The 16,842-nt window shown below is 43.5% G+C and overlaps 1 protein-coding gene across 1 annotated transcript in view; it reads left to right on the forward strand.

The window, feature by feature from the left end:
- The window catches only part of DGKG (diacylglycerol kinase gamma), a 118,505-nt gene that overhangs the window by 76,550 nt on the left and 25,113 nt on the right, over positions 1-16,842 (forward strand). The window contains 2 exon segments of the mRNA XM_083443225.1: positions 1,289-1,353; positions 12,834-12,924. Of these exon segments, the coding sequence (XP_083299351.1) occupies positions 1,289-1,353; positions 12,834-12,924 (156 nt within the window).

Raw genomic sequence — 16,842 nt, forward strand, 5'->3', positions numbered from 1 at the left:
GCATTATGTGGCCATTCAAAAACTACTTGAGGTTTATGTCTGCTCAAATACAGCAGACAACCATGATAGATAAGTGGGATAACAAGTTTTCCGCTAACTAAAGAAGGCTTAAGCTAGGTCATTCCATAGAGGCCTGTTTTGATGCATTCTTTGTTGATTTATTATGCTGATCAGGGCTTCGGATGATCTTCTAAAAATGATTATGTTATATTCTAAGGGTACAAAGGAGATTACAGTGAATAATATGCCTAGACAAAATGGATTCTTGTCCTTTCAAAAGCTGTCATTCTAAGGGTCTGCTACAATTCTTTGCCTGCATCTTAAAAACTCAAGCTGGGGTTGCCTCCATACAGTCAATATTTTGCAGGGGAGATTCAAGTACATACTGGAAATTTACTTTTGTGCAATTAAAGTGTATCAAAGCACTCTGTGACCTTGATGCAACAAATCCACTGTTGGCAGTTAGGAAAGTGACAGGGAAAATACACTAAAAAGTTTGGGATGAATGAATGAATGAATGATGCATAAACACCACACAAACAAAATAGAATGATTGCTCATTGTCACATAAGCTCCAAGCAAACAATTCAGAAGAAATTCTCAATAAAGACTAGTCACAAGTCTTGTGCAAGCAAATCAGAATGCATATCCAGTAAACAGGTCCTCTGAAGCAGCTCTCCGAAGCATGGGAAAAGTGGCAAGAGTACACAAGGATTCATAATGTTGAATTAACCAGATGTCCCTTTACCTTTACTTTTTAACTCTGTCACAAATAACTTTAGGAGGTGCTTTGGGAAGCCCTAGCATGACCTCTGAGTACTCGGAAACAGAGAAATGTTGTATTTCCCATAGTGTTCCTGTTTTATAACTTTGAAATGCACATGGGGAAAAGTAACTTTAAAATCAGTTACAGTGGTACCTCGAGTTACAAACGCTTCAGGTTACAAGCTCTGCTAACCTGGAAGAGTTACCTCAAGTTGAGAACTTTGCACCAGGATGAGAACGGAAATCGTGTGCTGGCAGCAAAGCAGCAGCAAGAGGCCACATTAGTGAAAGCACGCCTCTAGTTAAGAACAGTTTCAGGTTAAGAACGGACCTCCAGAACAAATTAAGTTCGTAACTAGAGGTACCACTGTATAAGGTCTGTTCCCCACAAAAACTGAAAGCACAATTTATGGGTGAAAAGTGCTAATTGTGCAGTTTTGTGGGACACCTGAATCAATGAAACTGTCTTCAGTATTTGGAAGGCCTCATTGACTAATCCCCCCCCCCCAATCTCTCTTTATAGGATGCATCCATTGCACACAGATTCCACATGATGAGGGAAAAACATCCGGAAAAGTTTAATAGCAGGTAAATATCTTTCCCCTTCTCCACTGTCATTGTAGTGCTGAAGAAGGCAGTGTTCAGTAACTTTATGATGGAATTAATGCCATTTGTTTACATTGGATGATCTTCAACTATGGTTTACTTAAGAGTAGGCCCTCTGAAATTAATGGATCTAACTTAGTGGGTCTATTCTGAGTAAGTCTAAGGTGGTATTCAGCTACTGTGTATTGCTTGGAATTTTCCTGAGTTGGGGAGAGGATGGGTGGTACTTCTGCTCTGTGTTTGTTTGAGTTGGTGATATGGTGTAATGGGATGCAACAGATCTTGGTAGGAAGCCACCACCTGACTGTGTTCTGTTCACCTGCTGGATGGCTAAAGAACCTGGCACGCTGGCCAAACATTTCCCCAGGAATATCTGTATGACAGTATTTGACCCCTGTAAGCCTAGGGTAGCCATCCTACTTAGGGACACCTCCATGATTTTAACAGCTGAATGGGAGGAAGGAATCAACAGGTGATGCTTTGCCCAGCATGGAAATAGCAATTTCTGTGGGGTGCAGCTGTCAAAGACAACCCACACATAAGCTGAAGTTTGCCCACATTGTTCTCTCACCAATTTCTGTAACAGGCAAAGATGAAGTGCAGCCAGTAAAGGCTTCCACATATGCATAAAGCAAGGGATACTGGTGGTTCCTTTATGTTGTTTCACACCTTGTAGTAGGCATGACTTTTCCTGTGCTTCTCATTTGGTACTTAAATATGGGAGGCCAACATGTACTCATTATATATATTTGTGTGTGTGTGTGTGTCTGTGTGTGTGTATACACACGCGCGCACACACATGCATGTCACAGTGCAATGAAACCATGAACAAACCTTTTACCAGTACAAAACCACATGTTGATTAATATTTGGTAGGGTAGCTGGGTGTCCAGCCCATGAGCCACCAGTTGGCCTTCACTGGTGTCGGGTATGATGGCTAAGGGATGGTCCTCATAGAAGCAGAGTTGGAAGGGATCCTGAGGAGCATCTAGCCCAACCCCTGCAGCAGAGAAATATTTCCTCTTTTTTTGTTCGTATCAGCCCATAAGTGAGGTATCAGTCAAAAGGTATTTTAACAAGGCAAAGGTAAATAATCAACTTCACTCATCTCTGTAAAACAAACATGTATTAGCATTTCTGTCTCTCCACTCCCTCAGGAACAGAGCCATTCACTGAGAAGGAATGTCCAAATAATGGCCATCTAGGAGAATGCAATCATTATTTGAGGATTCATATATAAATCTGTATTACCTGGCCATCTCTGATTGAGCCCTTCTCTTTGTCTTTAACTCAACTGTAACTTGGTGGTTTGCTTTTTGTTTTTTTTTACCTGAAACTGTAACTGAAGAAACTCATTTCCCTCTGTACAGCAGTTAATTACGTCAGCCTCATGGCATGCAGTCCTGAGGCAATGTGGCCTATACCATTGTAGGATTTGCAACTATTACTATTTGCAGGTCTTTATACTTTAATTTCTGCATAGAAAGCTGCTAGAGCTTGGCTGTAAACCCAGTGCTATTCATTCACACTTCATAATTACACAGAAATTCCAGGGCCAGCAGGAACAGGCTATCAAGGCAAGGCACAACATCAGGTTAGAACTAGCTCACATTTCACTTGCAGTTCATAAAACAATGGTCCTGGCTTGCAGTTCACAAAAACGGGAGACTTGTCACTAATGGCCTGTGCAGGAGACATTCAGAGAATTACTCCTAGCATTCTTGTGTTCATAAATTCCTTAGAACTTTAACACTCCTCCAACCACACTCCAAGCTTTCTAAGTGAAAATCTCTCTTATCCTCTAAAATGTACCCCAGGGATAAAATCACTAATATGGAATGAGAAACCTAAGAATGATGTAATGCTTTAATGTATCCCCTTTTCTTCTAACAGTTCACACAACTGCTCTGCCCCCCTTCACTGATGTTTAGCTCAACTGTATATGTTCAGATGGTAGCCAGGTTGAATCATTCGGTACCTGCGCAAACATCAGGTTGGTGCATGCGCTCAGAAACCTTCCTGATGAGCTGAGCAATGCCATGATTTGCTTATCACAACTTACGTGGTGCTGTCCAAACTAGAGAAAGAAGCAGCTGCCTATATGTGGAGTGATTGCATGAACGCACACTTAGATGATGAAGAATAAATAGGGAAATTGTAAAGCTATCTCATGCATAATAACATAAATAATGTCAAGTCCGTTACATTTCTGGTCTGTGTACATCTCATATAGTTCCTTGTGGGTTAAGGTTGAAACCCACAGCATGCATTAATTTAGTCACAGGGTCTTCCAAGTGAACCTATGAACAAAGTAATATGGGGAAAGTTGATCGATATGAGAAACAGTTGAAGAATCTGGGCTTCAGGTGCTATCAGATGGGCCATCACATAGACAAAGACTGGGGCCACATTCACACCATACATTTAAAGCACTGTGATACTACTTTAAACAACCATGGCTCCCCCCCCCCAAAATGCTAGGAGCTGTAGTTTGTTAAGGGTGCTGAGAGTTGTTAGAAGACCTCACAGAACTACAGTTCCCAGAGTGGTTTAACAATCAGACCTCCTTCACAGAGAACTTACCTTTCAGCCAGTGCTATTTTTCTAGAAAAAGAGGTGCCAAAGCTCACCATGAACTTTTCCCTTGTTCTCTTAGAATGGCAGTGCCACACACCTGAAAGGTGCTGGAGCTGAGCTCTGGCTGAAAAAAAGCACTGCTTTCAACTCTCCTCCTTTCCCCCCACTGCAGTCTATAAGTGGAAGTTCTGCTTTCTGCAGAAATCCATATTCAACAACCTTTTAAAAATGATTCAATATAGGCAACATCATTTCTTCTGAGTGCTAGTTTTCCTTTAAGGTGGTTTTTTTTTTTTTCATTACTGCACACATCCCTGCCAATAGCATGGCTGTGTCATTAGACTCCTTGCAGATGGGTTCATTTCCCATTAATACTAATGGCAAAATGTTACATTTTTGCTATGGCATGTTTGGCATATGCACACTGCTTCTAGGAAACTTAAGAGCAGGTACCAGAATCATAGCCTGAAATGCCAGCTAAGTGCTTATGCACCTGAGTGTTTCTTGGCCCATGCTGTTACTTCTCGCTCTTTCTTCCCTCCCATCCAAAAATACTTGGTCTTCATCCAGTTTCCTGATCCTCTTGTGAAGCCATCCTCCATGGAAAGCAACCCAATCAACATCTCTACTTGCCATTTAGTTTGCTATGCCTTCCCACCTCTTATTAGTGGTTTATTTTGGTTAACCATGGATTTCCTCTCCAGGACCTGTGGACATGCATTTCTAACCAACTGTCTACACAGCTTTGGCCCAGCAGTGATCTGGGAACTTACAGAGCAGCTCTGAGGAAGGATGGGGCATTAGGTATAAAAACAGACTGAGGGTATCTCATAGTTTTCAAACAGTGTTCCTGGAAATCCTGGGGTTCTTTGCAGGTTTTTCAAGAATTTCTCACAGGGGAAACATAGCTCAGCTGTTGAGCATATACTTTGCTTGCAGAAGGTCTCAGGTAATAGCTTTGAGAAAGGGACCCCCTGCCCAATTGGAGTAAGGAAAACTGGACTAAATGGACCACCAGGTGGATGATCTGGCTCAGTAGAATGCAGCTTTATCTATCCTCCATGTGTGGATAAACTTCCTTAAAAGTTTGCTTGTCCACTGTGACTAATCTGCTCCTGCAATCTTCAGCTAAGTGTGTATGGATGCATTCTCAGTTCATGAAAGAAAACAGGAGGCTCAAGAGTCCCAGTCAATGCTCTCCATCATGTTCGGACTAAATATTCTAGAGCCTTTTAAGAGTCTCAGTGTTTGTGTGTTAAAGGTGTGTGATTGTGCGCACATCTGGCCCTGACTGGTTTGGGGTCTGATCACCCCATCCACTGCCTTGAATGCAACTCCCCACAGCTATCCACAGAGGTAATACAGCCACCAGGCCAAAAAAGATTTTTCACCCCTGCCCTAGGCCATGCCCCAGAACCTTCTGTAATGCATGTAGAAAGTTTCACTAGTCGTCTACTTCATCCAGAGTCCTGCGTCTGACAGAGGCAAGTTTTGGACATTTAAGAGAAAATGCATAAAGGAAGGTCTGCTTGACTTTCAAACGCTTGTGGCGAGATGTGTGTGAATACCCTGACATTGACCGAACCCATCTTGTGCACTGCTTCCAAATGAATTTGTGAGCAGAGCTAGTAGTTGCTCCAATCTTGACAAAATATTGAGGCTAGGCCTTAAATGGCTTCTTTAAGTTGGAAAGCAGACAATGGGAGAGGGTGGTTCCTCCAGAGCCAACACAGTTTGAAAGAGGAATTGCTGCACGTTTTGTTGACTCGTCCATTTTTGCCTCTGGTAAACAGGTTTTGACATTTTTGTATTATTAAAAAAAACAAACAAACAAACCTGCAAATCCTCACCAGACGTGGCAGTGGAAGAATAGAAATGGCTGTGTACATGGTTAAGGTTAATGGGAGTTGTAGTCCAAGCCATATGGAGGATGCCAGGTTAGGGAAGGCTGGTAATGTTGTTGTTGTTTAGTCGTTCAGTCGTGTCCGACTCTTCGTGACCCCATGGACCAGAGCACGCCAGGCACTCCTGTCTTCCACTGCCTCCCGCAGTTTGGTCAAACTCATGCTGGTAGCTTCGAGAACACTGTCCAACCATCTCGTCCTCTGTCGTCCTCTTCTCCTTGTGCCCTCCATCTTTCCCAACATCAGGGTCTTTTCCAGGGAGTCTTCTCTTCTCATGAGGTGGCCAAAGTATTGGAGCCTCAGCTTCACGATCTGTCCTTCCAGTGAGCACTCAGGGCTGATTTCCTTAAGAATGGATGCGTTTGATCTTCTTGCAGTCCATGGGACTCTCAAGAGTCTCCTCCAGCACCATAATTCAAAAGCATCAGGAGGATGCCAGGTTAGGGAAGGCTGGTAATGTACAGAAGCCTTTATAAACCCCTTTCAAGTCAGGCAATAGTTTCTCCAGCCTAAAATAGCACAAAATACCTGTTTGTGCTGTGCAAACACATTCTGACAATTGTTCCATCGGACAGAAAGGATGCAGGTTGTGGCTTTACTTTCTCACATGAATTCAAACCCAAGCTTTCTCTCTTCAAGAAAACTCCAAGTAGACAACTCTTTTATAAACTGCTTAGAGGTTTTACTACCATCCAACGGTATAAAATTTGGTTAAATTAAATAAAAAATCCGAAAGGCAAGAACGTGCGTTTGTTTTGTTTTTTTAGGAAGGAGCAGGGCACCACACAATGCGAAGAAGAGTATTTAGCAAGGAACCTAGTGAGATGCACCATACCTCTGAGCGGCCTTATTTAGTTCTGGAGATGTTTTTACACCTACAGGTGGCCGGGAGTGGAACAGCTGCTGTTTCTGTCTTTACAGCATTACAGCAGTCCTTAAACCTTTGAAAGATTTCTGGGGACTGAGTAAGAATTTTGGTACAGGGAATGAAGCTCGGACATGAACACACTTCCTGTAAACAATCTCTATTAGGTTACCATGGTCTTAGGACTGCACTGGAGTCATCTTAGGCTAGAGAGGTGCCATCAGACATGCAATTAAAAAGAGAGAGGAAATCCTCAGGCGCTGGGGTGAGAGTGACAATGCAAAGCATATTGGGATGAAGGGGACTCTCCTTTTCAGCCCACACCATTTTGCTGCCTGAGGCAGAGCAGCAAATCCCTCTCCTCCAAAGTCAAGCTGCGTAAAACCCAGGGCCCTTTAAGGTATTCTGCAATGTGAGGCAAAAAGTTGCTTGAGAACCCTAACACATACACATACCCCAACAATTTCCTGCCTTTTATGGAATCCAAAATCAGCCACCTGAGGCGGTTCCTTACTCTACCTAATGGTAGGGCTGGCCCTGTTTCATTCTCTAGATTGTCTGCTGCTAACCCCTATCTTCTGATTCTCTTCCCCCTCCTGTTTTTTGTTTTTTTAAAAATCCTTCAGTCCCAAGCACTGGATGTAGATGGAACCCAGCTCCACAGCCCAGTCTTCAACAGCATGACCACTACTGATTATAACACAATATGTTTATTGTAGGAGGGATGCTGTTCATGCAGCCAGTGTTTTGACCAAGCCCTCATAATGTCATTGGCATAAAAATGCCAGCCAGTACCCTCCATCCCAGTGATTTAATCTGGAGTGGAAATCCAATCTGTTTAAAAACAGCAATTACTACTACTACTACTACTACTACTACTACTACTTGTTATAAATGACCTGAATATCTGAATGGCTCATTTGTAACATTAAGGCCCCTCCTGTGTGGAAATAAGCTTCCTCAACATTCCTTGGGGGCCCCTCCAGACTAGAGTTTTATTCTGTACTGTATGTATTTTGCAACGTGTTCTTTATAGGGCTGCCATATTTTGAAAAGTAAATCTGGACACAAAAGTTGTTTAGCTTTTTTTGCAAAATCTAAAAAAAAAACCCATGCATTTTTAAGCAAGGAGGGCTGAATACCAGCCATGTCCGGACATATGGCAACCCTGTCTTTATAGTGCAATGTTCTACTTTAGTTTGTTGTGCGATGCTTCCCAAATATTACCACATAGTTGTTCAGAGTTTAGCAGAAATGAAACAACAAACCAGAACGTTTGCAGTAAAGAAAAAGAAAAAGTTTTGGGATTTCAGTGGGAAATTATAGGATATTGAACTGATGCAAACTGAAGCCATGGGACCACCCCAATACTTTTGCAGGTGTAAACAGCTTTGAAAGCGTGATTGCTTTCAAACCTAATCTGGAGTGGGGGCGAGGGAGTGGATGTGCTTATGGGTTGCCCTTCACAGAATTAGAGAGAGGACCTTGTGGACTCAGTATCTGGAAGGCCACAGGTTCTTCAACTCAGATCTGAAAGTCCCTCCTTTACATTAGGATCTCCCTGCTTCAGTCTAGGAACAGCAAAGGACCAGAATGTATGATTACTCCACGTCCACCTTAGCTTTGACAACGGTTAAACCCCTGGGTTCCCAAGAGACCGGTTTGCAGCTGAAGTCTGTTGTCTTTGGGTGAAGACAGCCGGCGATAAGGGCTATCGGGAGTGTAAGCAGGAAATAACATTCATTGTCCTGCTCCACATCTTGCTGATAAGCTGAAGAGCAGTGGTCAAGGGTCAGAGGCAACTTGTACCAAGCTAATCACACACTCTTAGACTGACACACTTTGCTTTTCTATAATAGCCCTTTCCATATGTAGCCAAGGGCATTGTTAAGGGCTCAAGCCATGGGCGTTTTGCAGTGAAGCCCAGGTCGTCGGCTACTTCCCCTCCGCTTTTTAAAAAACCTTGACTTAAAGGTGGCTGAGAATCCTGCAAAATGCAGTCCTGGTGCAGACATGCAGGATCTTAACTGCCCAGAGTCATATACACATTAGCATATGCAAACTTAATGGAAATCTGTGTCATAGGTCTGTACTTAGCAACCCCCCTGCATGTAGCGGTTGATAAACTAAAGCCTCTGATAAACTAAAGCCTCTGGTTCTAAGAATCTGCAAGGTTGTCTGCCTTGCAAGATGCAGGATATAGTCTCAAGCACTGAATGTCTGAAACTCGATCCTGAAAATGTCAGCTGTTCTGTGCACAGAGCACATTTCTGAGACATGTCGCATGATTGTGGAGAAATACCTGAAAACGTTTTGGTCGGTTCCTCTGAGACTGGGCACAGCTCCCAGGAATCGGGGACTAGGAAGCCATCACTCAGCACAGCTCTTAGTGAGTGCTTCATCAGGCCACACCCTCCTCACACTTACTGCTTTTAGGCTTTTTCCCCTAGTCTCTCCTGAGCACTTCCTCCCCTGCAAAAAAAAAAAAGGGGGACAAAAAAGTATAAAATTTGCAAAGTTGTTTTTAACAAGCCGCAGTTCAAAATTATGCAAACTTTATGCAGACATGCATAATTGCCTCTTCAAAAAATTAACCGTGCAATTTTTGAACCTCTGACGACAACTCTAACAATGTCAGGATGAGGCGCGTAGCAGGGTGAAAATAAATACTGCCTGACATGTGTGTTTGCATTTAGTAAATCAACCTGTCTTCTCTGCCTTTTCTTTCTCGACTGAACGTGGGCGGGTTTCTCATCCACCCCACACCTCCTTACATTTTGCTGTTCTGCTCTTATTTGCCAGTGAGACTATGGCTTCACTGTAGTCCTCATTTGGAGAATCTAGGGGGAGGGTGGGTCCGAGGTTGGTTGTTCAACTCAGAGCCCCTAAATCTCTCGGGCCTTGCAGCTATTTGTGAGGAAACTGGCACAATCACTCAGAAATTCCTCTTAAGCAAATACCACTGAAAAGTGACTGAAAATAATGTAATATCCCAATTCCTTTTCATGTAATTATTTTATTTGGTTGATTTGGAGTTTGGTGGGGTTGCTGTTTTAAAAAAAGATTGCTTTTTATTTAAAAATGCTCAAGGGAACATATATCAAATAAAAGCAGCAACAAATATAAAGGACACTGTACACATCCCATTCAGTTGGCTGGGGCCTTTCCCAATGCATTATCCCTATTATTGGGGCAGGAACTAATTTCAGCTAAACATATAAAGTGTACACAAATGTTTGCTCTGTGTCCCAAAATTACAGCTGTTTCAGGTTGAGTCTGAGTGTATTCATTGAGTTATCTAAGGATATTTTACACTTAAAGTAGCGGCAGGGAACTTCTGCCCACCTTGCACTGTTGTTGGACTGCAGTGCCCATCAATCCTAGCCAGCATAGCCAATGATGAGGGATGATGGGAGTTGTGATTCAGCGACATCTGAAGGGCAGCAAGTTCCCTATCCTTATTTTGCAGTGTTGAGGCAACTCTTAGAAACTTCCAAGAAGATGCCATTGCTTTCCCTATTGCCAAAGAGTTGGTGCTGCTGAAGCAAGGCTTTGGAGTCCTGCTCAATTCTGTAGCCAGGTGTTGTTACAAAAATAAAAAAATGTAGTCACTCCCCTATCCCTTCCTCAAATACGCTTCTCTTCTCTTCTCTCGCATTCGCTTTGTTCTGCTGACTCCTGTTTAATCAGCTAGCTGTTCTAAACATGGCAGCATTGATTGTTCTCGCATTCTGTGCATGAGAACCATGATTATCCAGCAAGGACACAGAGGCACTGTGCTTCTGGTATTGCATTTAGCGTTTGTGATTTCAATCCCTTTCTCCAGGACCAAATTGTCCCTGCAAGGTTCAGTGAGGTTCCCATGCAGTTTTATTAGCACTATTAGCACAAGAAATCAGGTAAGCCTGATCTCTGTCCCCAAAGGCTCTTAGCTCAATCAAAAGGCTAGTGCAGGACAATTTTCTTTTTCCAGTTTGAGTTGAAATTTTGGATCTTTCGCAATGGAGAGCCGCAGCAATCATCAAGCTAACTGGGCCAAGTCTTATTATGAAGAAGTGAATGGTAGAGAGTACAAAAGTACACATTTGTTCCATGGCTTTAGCCCTCCTGCCGGGACCTCCTTGCAAACATTTTGCACAAATCTGAAATTAGGCAAAATTTTCAGAATTTTAATTAGCTTTATGAGTTTCAACAATTGAGATTCTCCTTTGAAAATTTCCCTTTTTTGCTTATACTTCTTAAAATAAAATATCGACATGAAGCCTTGCTGATGACTTTTGGGTTCATCCACACTTATCTTTGCTCCTCGCTTTCTAAGCAAAGGGCTGTGGTTTCTAGGTCTAAACCTGAGCATGGTTTTTTGTGTGTGTCCCAAAGCTTTTCCGGGGGAAATTTGTGCCTTACTGCTAAATCAGAGCAAATGGCAATCTGAAGAAAACCCAATTACTGTTTGGTCCGATTCAGCAGTAAAATGTGGGGGAAGCACTCTCTCTCTCTCTCTCTCTCTCTCTCTCTCTCTCTCTCTCTCTCTCACACACACACACACACACACACACCATGCTTGGACACGGACCTGGAGAGCCCAGATCTTGAACCCATAAAAGTAATAATGTTAAGTATCAGCTTAACCTTAAGCTCTTATGTACTGCCTGCTTTTATTGCGCCTGCTGTCTTAATTACCCCACAAAGGAGATGGAATATGCCACCATTCCATGGTTGTGGTGCAAGACTCACATTGGGTTCCAGGACAAAGCTTTGCATGACCCTCACAGGAACCTCAAATTGCTGTATTCTACCGTCATAGACAACAGCCAAGGAACTAAGGAGCTGTTTTCCCCGAGTCTCTTGCGCGTGCACACAATGAAAGGAAGCTGCTGATACTGACCCATTATTGTTGCTCCCGATACATTTGCAGTGTTTTAAGTCATGTGCATAAAAGCTCAAGTTTTTCGCAAACATAGCAAGGTGCCACACGGAAAGCTGTCTTTGTGGTATTTCTCATGTTTCCAGCCTGGCACCCAACTCCAACCAGCTTTGAGTGGGTGACCTTTGGTAGTGTCCCAGAGAGTTGCCATCTTCCTTGGGATGATCAGTGATTAGCGTGAAAAGCTTGCCGTTTTTACTATTTTACTGCATGCTGTCTGGATGGCATCCCTTGATGTTTCATTATGCTTCTGTTTCAGGAATAATGCCTTTCCCCCCAACATGAGATGTGCTACATTTGTATAATCTGGGAAAATCTGACTCTTCTTTCTGGTAGCACTCCTGTTGCAGTTGCTCTGGAGAAGGCAGTCAGAGAATGCCTGTGGAGGATGATAAGCAATACCTTCCCTTTCACCAAGGGCATTTTGCACAAACACAAAATACTTTAGAGGCCGACATTCTTCCCACTACACCAGTCCAGGTCACATGTGATCACCTACCTCCCCCACTTTTTAAGTGGCAGTTATCACATCACCAAGCTTACTCTCCTCTAGAAATTCCTCCCCCCACACACACCCTTCATGAAAAACAGAGAAATGCATTGTTTGCATTAATTTTGTTTTATTTTTTGAGGATTATGGACACCTCATCACCTCCTCTATGCTTACAGGAGCCCAACAGCAGCGTGGCTGTCCCTCTACAGCAAGGTGATCCCCCCTGCCACCTATTCTGGGTGGATTACAGTACAGAGAGATCTCACTGTTCCCAATCTTTCAACTAGGATTTGCAAATTTATTGTCCAACCACAGATATTTTGGAGTAAGCCTAGATAAGCACTCCAAGATTTTATTTCTGCGGAGCCTTGGTACTCCCTCTGTGTAATGGTTTAAAAATGCCCCCGTGAATTTAGTCTTGGATCTCTTCCCATCTCCTGCATTTCACCAGACCACCCTGCGCAAAAGATTATGGTGCCAGCTGAGAATTCAGTCGCACAATGGCCCTAATTTTCTGGGAGGCAAAAGATGTTCTTTTCTAGCTGTTTCCAGTGGCAGTGTGGTAGTTCTCTGCATGCAGACATCTGCAGTAGATATGGTGCTCAGTGACTGCTGGAGAGGACAGTATGTTCGGAAAGGGAGATGATGGAGGGGATCTCTCCTTCTGTAATGCCCCCCTCTCTTTGTTCTCTCTGTCAGAATGAAGAATAAACTTTGGTATTTTGAATTTGGCACAACGGAAACCTTTGCCGCCACCTGCAAGAAGCTCCACGACTATGTAGAGATTGAGGTGAGTTTCCAGGGATCCTCAAATTGCCGCTTCTACTGGAGACTGTTGTCCAGGTGATTGCAGTGCCTCTTTGTTGCCCAGGAGACTATGTGGGTAATTCTTAGTGCTGATACAAGCTTCCCTTCCAGCCCCCTTTTCCATTAAGCTGATCCTACACCTGTCACACACAAGCTGCTAGGAATACTCCTTAATGGGGTTTACTCTATGTAGCAGCTGTAACGTTGAAGAGTACCATGGAGATCCTGCTGCCACCACCTTGAACCGTTTCCAGGAGTTTTGACATGGCAGGAATGATGTAGGGATCAGCTTTCAGAGTCACGATAAATTCACTGCTTCCGGAGGAGTAACCGTGTTAGTTGGTTGCCACAAAAGCGATGAAGGGCCCTAAAAACTGATGGGTATATACAGTATTATGGCTTCACCATTGACAGACTAGACTGCAGTTCATCAGATGCCATGAGTGTTATAGCTATGAATTCAGAGGAAAAGGGGGACGTAAAAAGTCAGGTCAAGTGGCAATGAACTGTAAAAGGTAGAGTCTGTGACACTCCAAATTAAGGGTTATCCACACTTACCTTTTGCCCCACACTTTCCAGGCACAAATCCACACTTAAAAGCTCTGTGTCTGAGCATTTTGAAGGGGTTTCTATTGCCCTGGAGCTTTCCCTGCAAAGAGCCACTCTTTAGTGCTTAATAGGTGCAAACGTCAATTTGGGGTTTCCACGGATTGACGTCTGTTCCAATTGAGCTTTAAAGAGCAGATTTTTGTGGGCGAAGGTTGATTGGACATGCACTTTTAAAGCGTGCACTGTGCCTGGAAAGAACAGAGAAAAGAGGAAAGGTAAGTGCGGGTAAATCCTAAGTGGCCATTCACAACACCAATATTTTGTGATAACACTTCCACTGTAGCATTTCTCAGCTAATTAACACTAATAGCAGGAAAGAAACCCATTGTCCTTTCATGCTCAAAGCAGGTATGGATCAAATCCATTAGGCAACCATAAGCTTTGCAGGCAACTAAGACTTGCCCACAGTGGAGATCTTCCAAGACTTGAGATGCTGATTCAAGGTACCTATTATTTAGCACCTGTTCTGCTCCCATGCTGGTTTCCTGATAATCTGTGTAATAGACATGGGGGGGGGGGAGATTTATACAAGTGGCTAAATCCAAGCTACAAAGGGATCTGGTTCCTGTATTTCCAAAGAAGCCCTTGTACTATTAGTCAATGCTGAGAATATTTTTGATAGGCAAATAACATCAGCAACGGAGCTCCAAACTTGCTCGACCTTTTTTTTCCAGATTATAAGAAATAACAAAGACTGCAATGTTTAATCAATTTAATCAACTAGCTGGTTAGATCAATAGATTAAAATGTTAATTGGCTAAAATGGTGCCACTGTTTAACTAGGTAGTGGGGGGGGCATTCCCAACATACTATGAATATATAGTTAGATGCATATGAAAACTGTAGGTGTCATCCCATTTTAAAAGAGGCATTCTCCCATACACAAAGGAATGCCTCTTCTATTGTAATGTCTAGTATGATGTGTAAGTGCATCATCTAAAAACAAGGAAAGCATGTTGCTGCATTCAGAAAGTGTTTGGCCCAAACACCAAACAAATGCGTTAATCAGCTAAAATTTTGATCTTATACATTTTATTTAACCAGCCATACTAATAATTGAAGAACAGGTTTGTTGTATGCATTTTTTCTAAATATCATGGCAGAAGTTTCAAAACATCTTGTAGCACCTTAAAGGCTTGGTCATTTATGGTGGCATAAGGAAAGTGATGGGAAAATGCACTGGAAAGAGTGGAGAACCTCTCAACAAGCAAATCAGAATGAATGTTCAGTCAGAAGCCGATGGTGTCTAACCTCCCTGCACACTTTGTGCAAGCAAATCAGGATGAATGCTCAAATAAATAGGTTGTCAGGAAATGACCAAATTAAAAGAAAGTCTGGTGCATTCTTTTAGTCTCCACTGTGCTTCTGAATGCAATGAAGAGGGGAGGCTAAGAAGGAGGTCCATTTTGCCTCCCTCTTCCAAACATGGATCCACAGCCCAGGAGGGAGTCGAGAGAAAAGTTCCCAGGAAAGCTTTGCCTGAGGGACATTACTGGAGGGCCACTCCCCCCCCGCCGGGGTTTATGACTTCCACAGCCTTCCTGAAAACAATCCCCATCTTGTGGCTAATTGGAGCTGGAATCCTGCTTCAGGCTCACAGTTACTGATATGAGCAAGACTTTGGATTAAAACACATTCAGATCCAACTAACAATAAATATCCTGTTGTCCTCCATTGTTCAATGTGTAAACAGAAGTTTTCTTTTTCTGCAAACAGCCAGAAGTTCAGTCCAGCCTATCCTTTAGTGACATTGCCATCCACTGCTAATTTGGGTGCACGGGGGCAGTTTCTTTGCCATGGAGGAAGCTCCTCAGATACCAAAGGCAGCAGTTGTGTGAAAAGAAAAACAGCCACAGACACTAAGCAGCATTTTAAAAGTGCATACACATCACTGAGGGATCCTCCTTCAAGTGTACTTGTTGGTCCCAGCATCTGGGCTCTTGCCATCTCTGAAGTCAGTTGGAGGAGAGCAGAATTTAGCCTCTCCTCCTCCTTCTTACAGCTGTACTTCAGAGCTTGGCTGGAAGTGTGTGTGTGTGTGTGTGTGTGTGTGTGTACACCCCGTGTTTGCATACAGCGATCTTTGGGCTAGATGGAAACAGCCTTTAATTAGAGAGGAGTGTGAACAGCTTGCCAGGGGTTGCTAAGAGCCCTGTCATTTTACTCTCTCTTTTTCTTTTCTTTTCTTTTTTTACACAGTTTGTATTGGGGCTTTGGGGAGGTGTGTGTTTTCTGTAAACTTCCTCCTTTCCCCGTCGGTGGATAAATGAACCTTTCATTAGTTATTCATTAAAGCTAGAATGCAGAAACGTCAGTTGGCACAAAAACCTTGCCCTGGCGATGGAGTGTTTTGCAAATGACTCCCCCTGTCCAACACAACAGAAGATGGCCTCCTGTCAAAAGCAATGCTCAGAACTAGGTTGCGTGGCAGTGCTTTTAAAGGCAACAGGGAAGCGCCACCTGTTTTGAAGGCTTGCCCCATGATCCTCAGAGGAAGGGCTGTAGATCACTGGTGGAGCAGCTGCTGGAGTACATGCTGAAGGTCCCAGGTATAGACAAATTCATGGAGGAAAAAACTGTCCATGGCTGCTAGTCATAATGATCAGAGACAGCACTGGGAAACAGCAGCAGGAGAGCACAGCTGCACTCATGTCCTGCCTCTGGGCATCCCAGAGGCACCTTGTTCACCAGTGTAGGAAGAAGGATGCTGACTAGATAACCCACTAGGGTTCTTTTTGCATCCTTCCCTCCACCGTTGTGGACATAGCCCTGTCTGTTCTAGCCTTGCTAATATTCTAGTATTGTTTGCAGAGTGGGGAGGTGCCAGCCTAGATTAACTCTGTGTATATGTGCAGCTTTTGGGAATGCAGTGCACTGGGTGAGGCGAAGGTGAGGACGTGGGTGGCACTGTGGTCTAAACCACTGAGCCTCTTGGGCTTGCCAATCGGAAGGTCGGCGGTTTGAATCCTCGTGATGGGGTGAGCTCCTGTTGCTCGGTCCCAGCTCCTGCCAACCTACCAGTTTGAAAGCACATCAAAGTGCAAGTAGAAAAATAGGTACCACTGTGGCTAGGATTGCCGTACATTTGGAATTTCCCAGACATATCCGGAATAGAAGAAGAGGAGTTTGGATATGATATCCTGCTTTATCACTACCCTAAGGAGTCTGAAAGCGGCTAACATTGTCCTTTCCATTCCTCCCCCACAACAAACACTCTGTGAGGTGAGTAAGGCTGAGAGACTTCAGAGAGGTGTGACTAGCCCAAGGTCACCCAGCAGCTGCATGTGGAGGA

Source organism: Podarcis tiliguerta (assembly GCF_965153285.1).
Source record: "Podarcis tiliguerta genome assembly, chromosome: 5".
Classification (NCBI taxonomy): domain Eukaryota; kingdom Metazoa; phylum Chordata; class Lepidosauria; order Squamata; family Lacertidae; genus Podarcis; species Podarcis tiliguerta.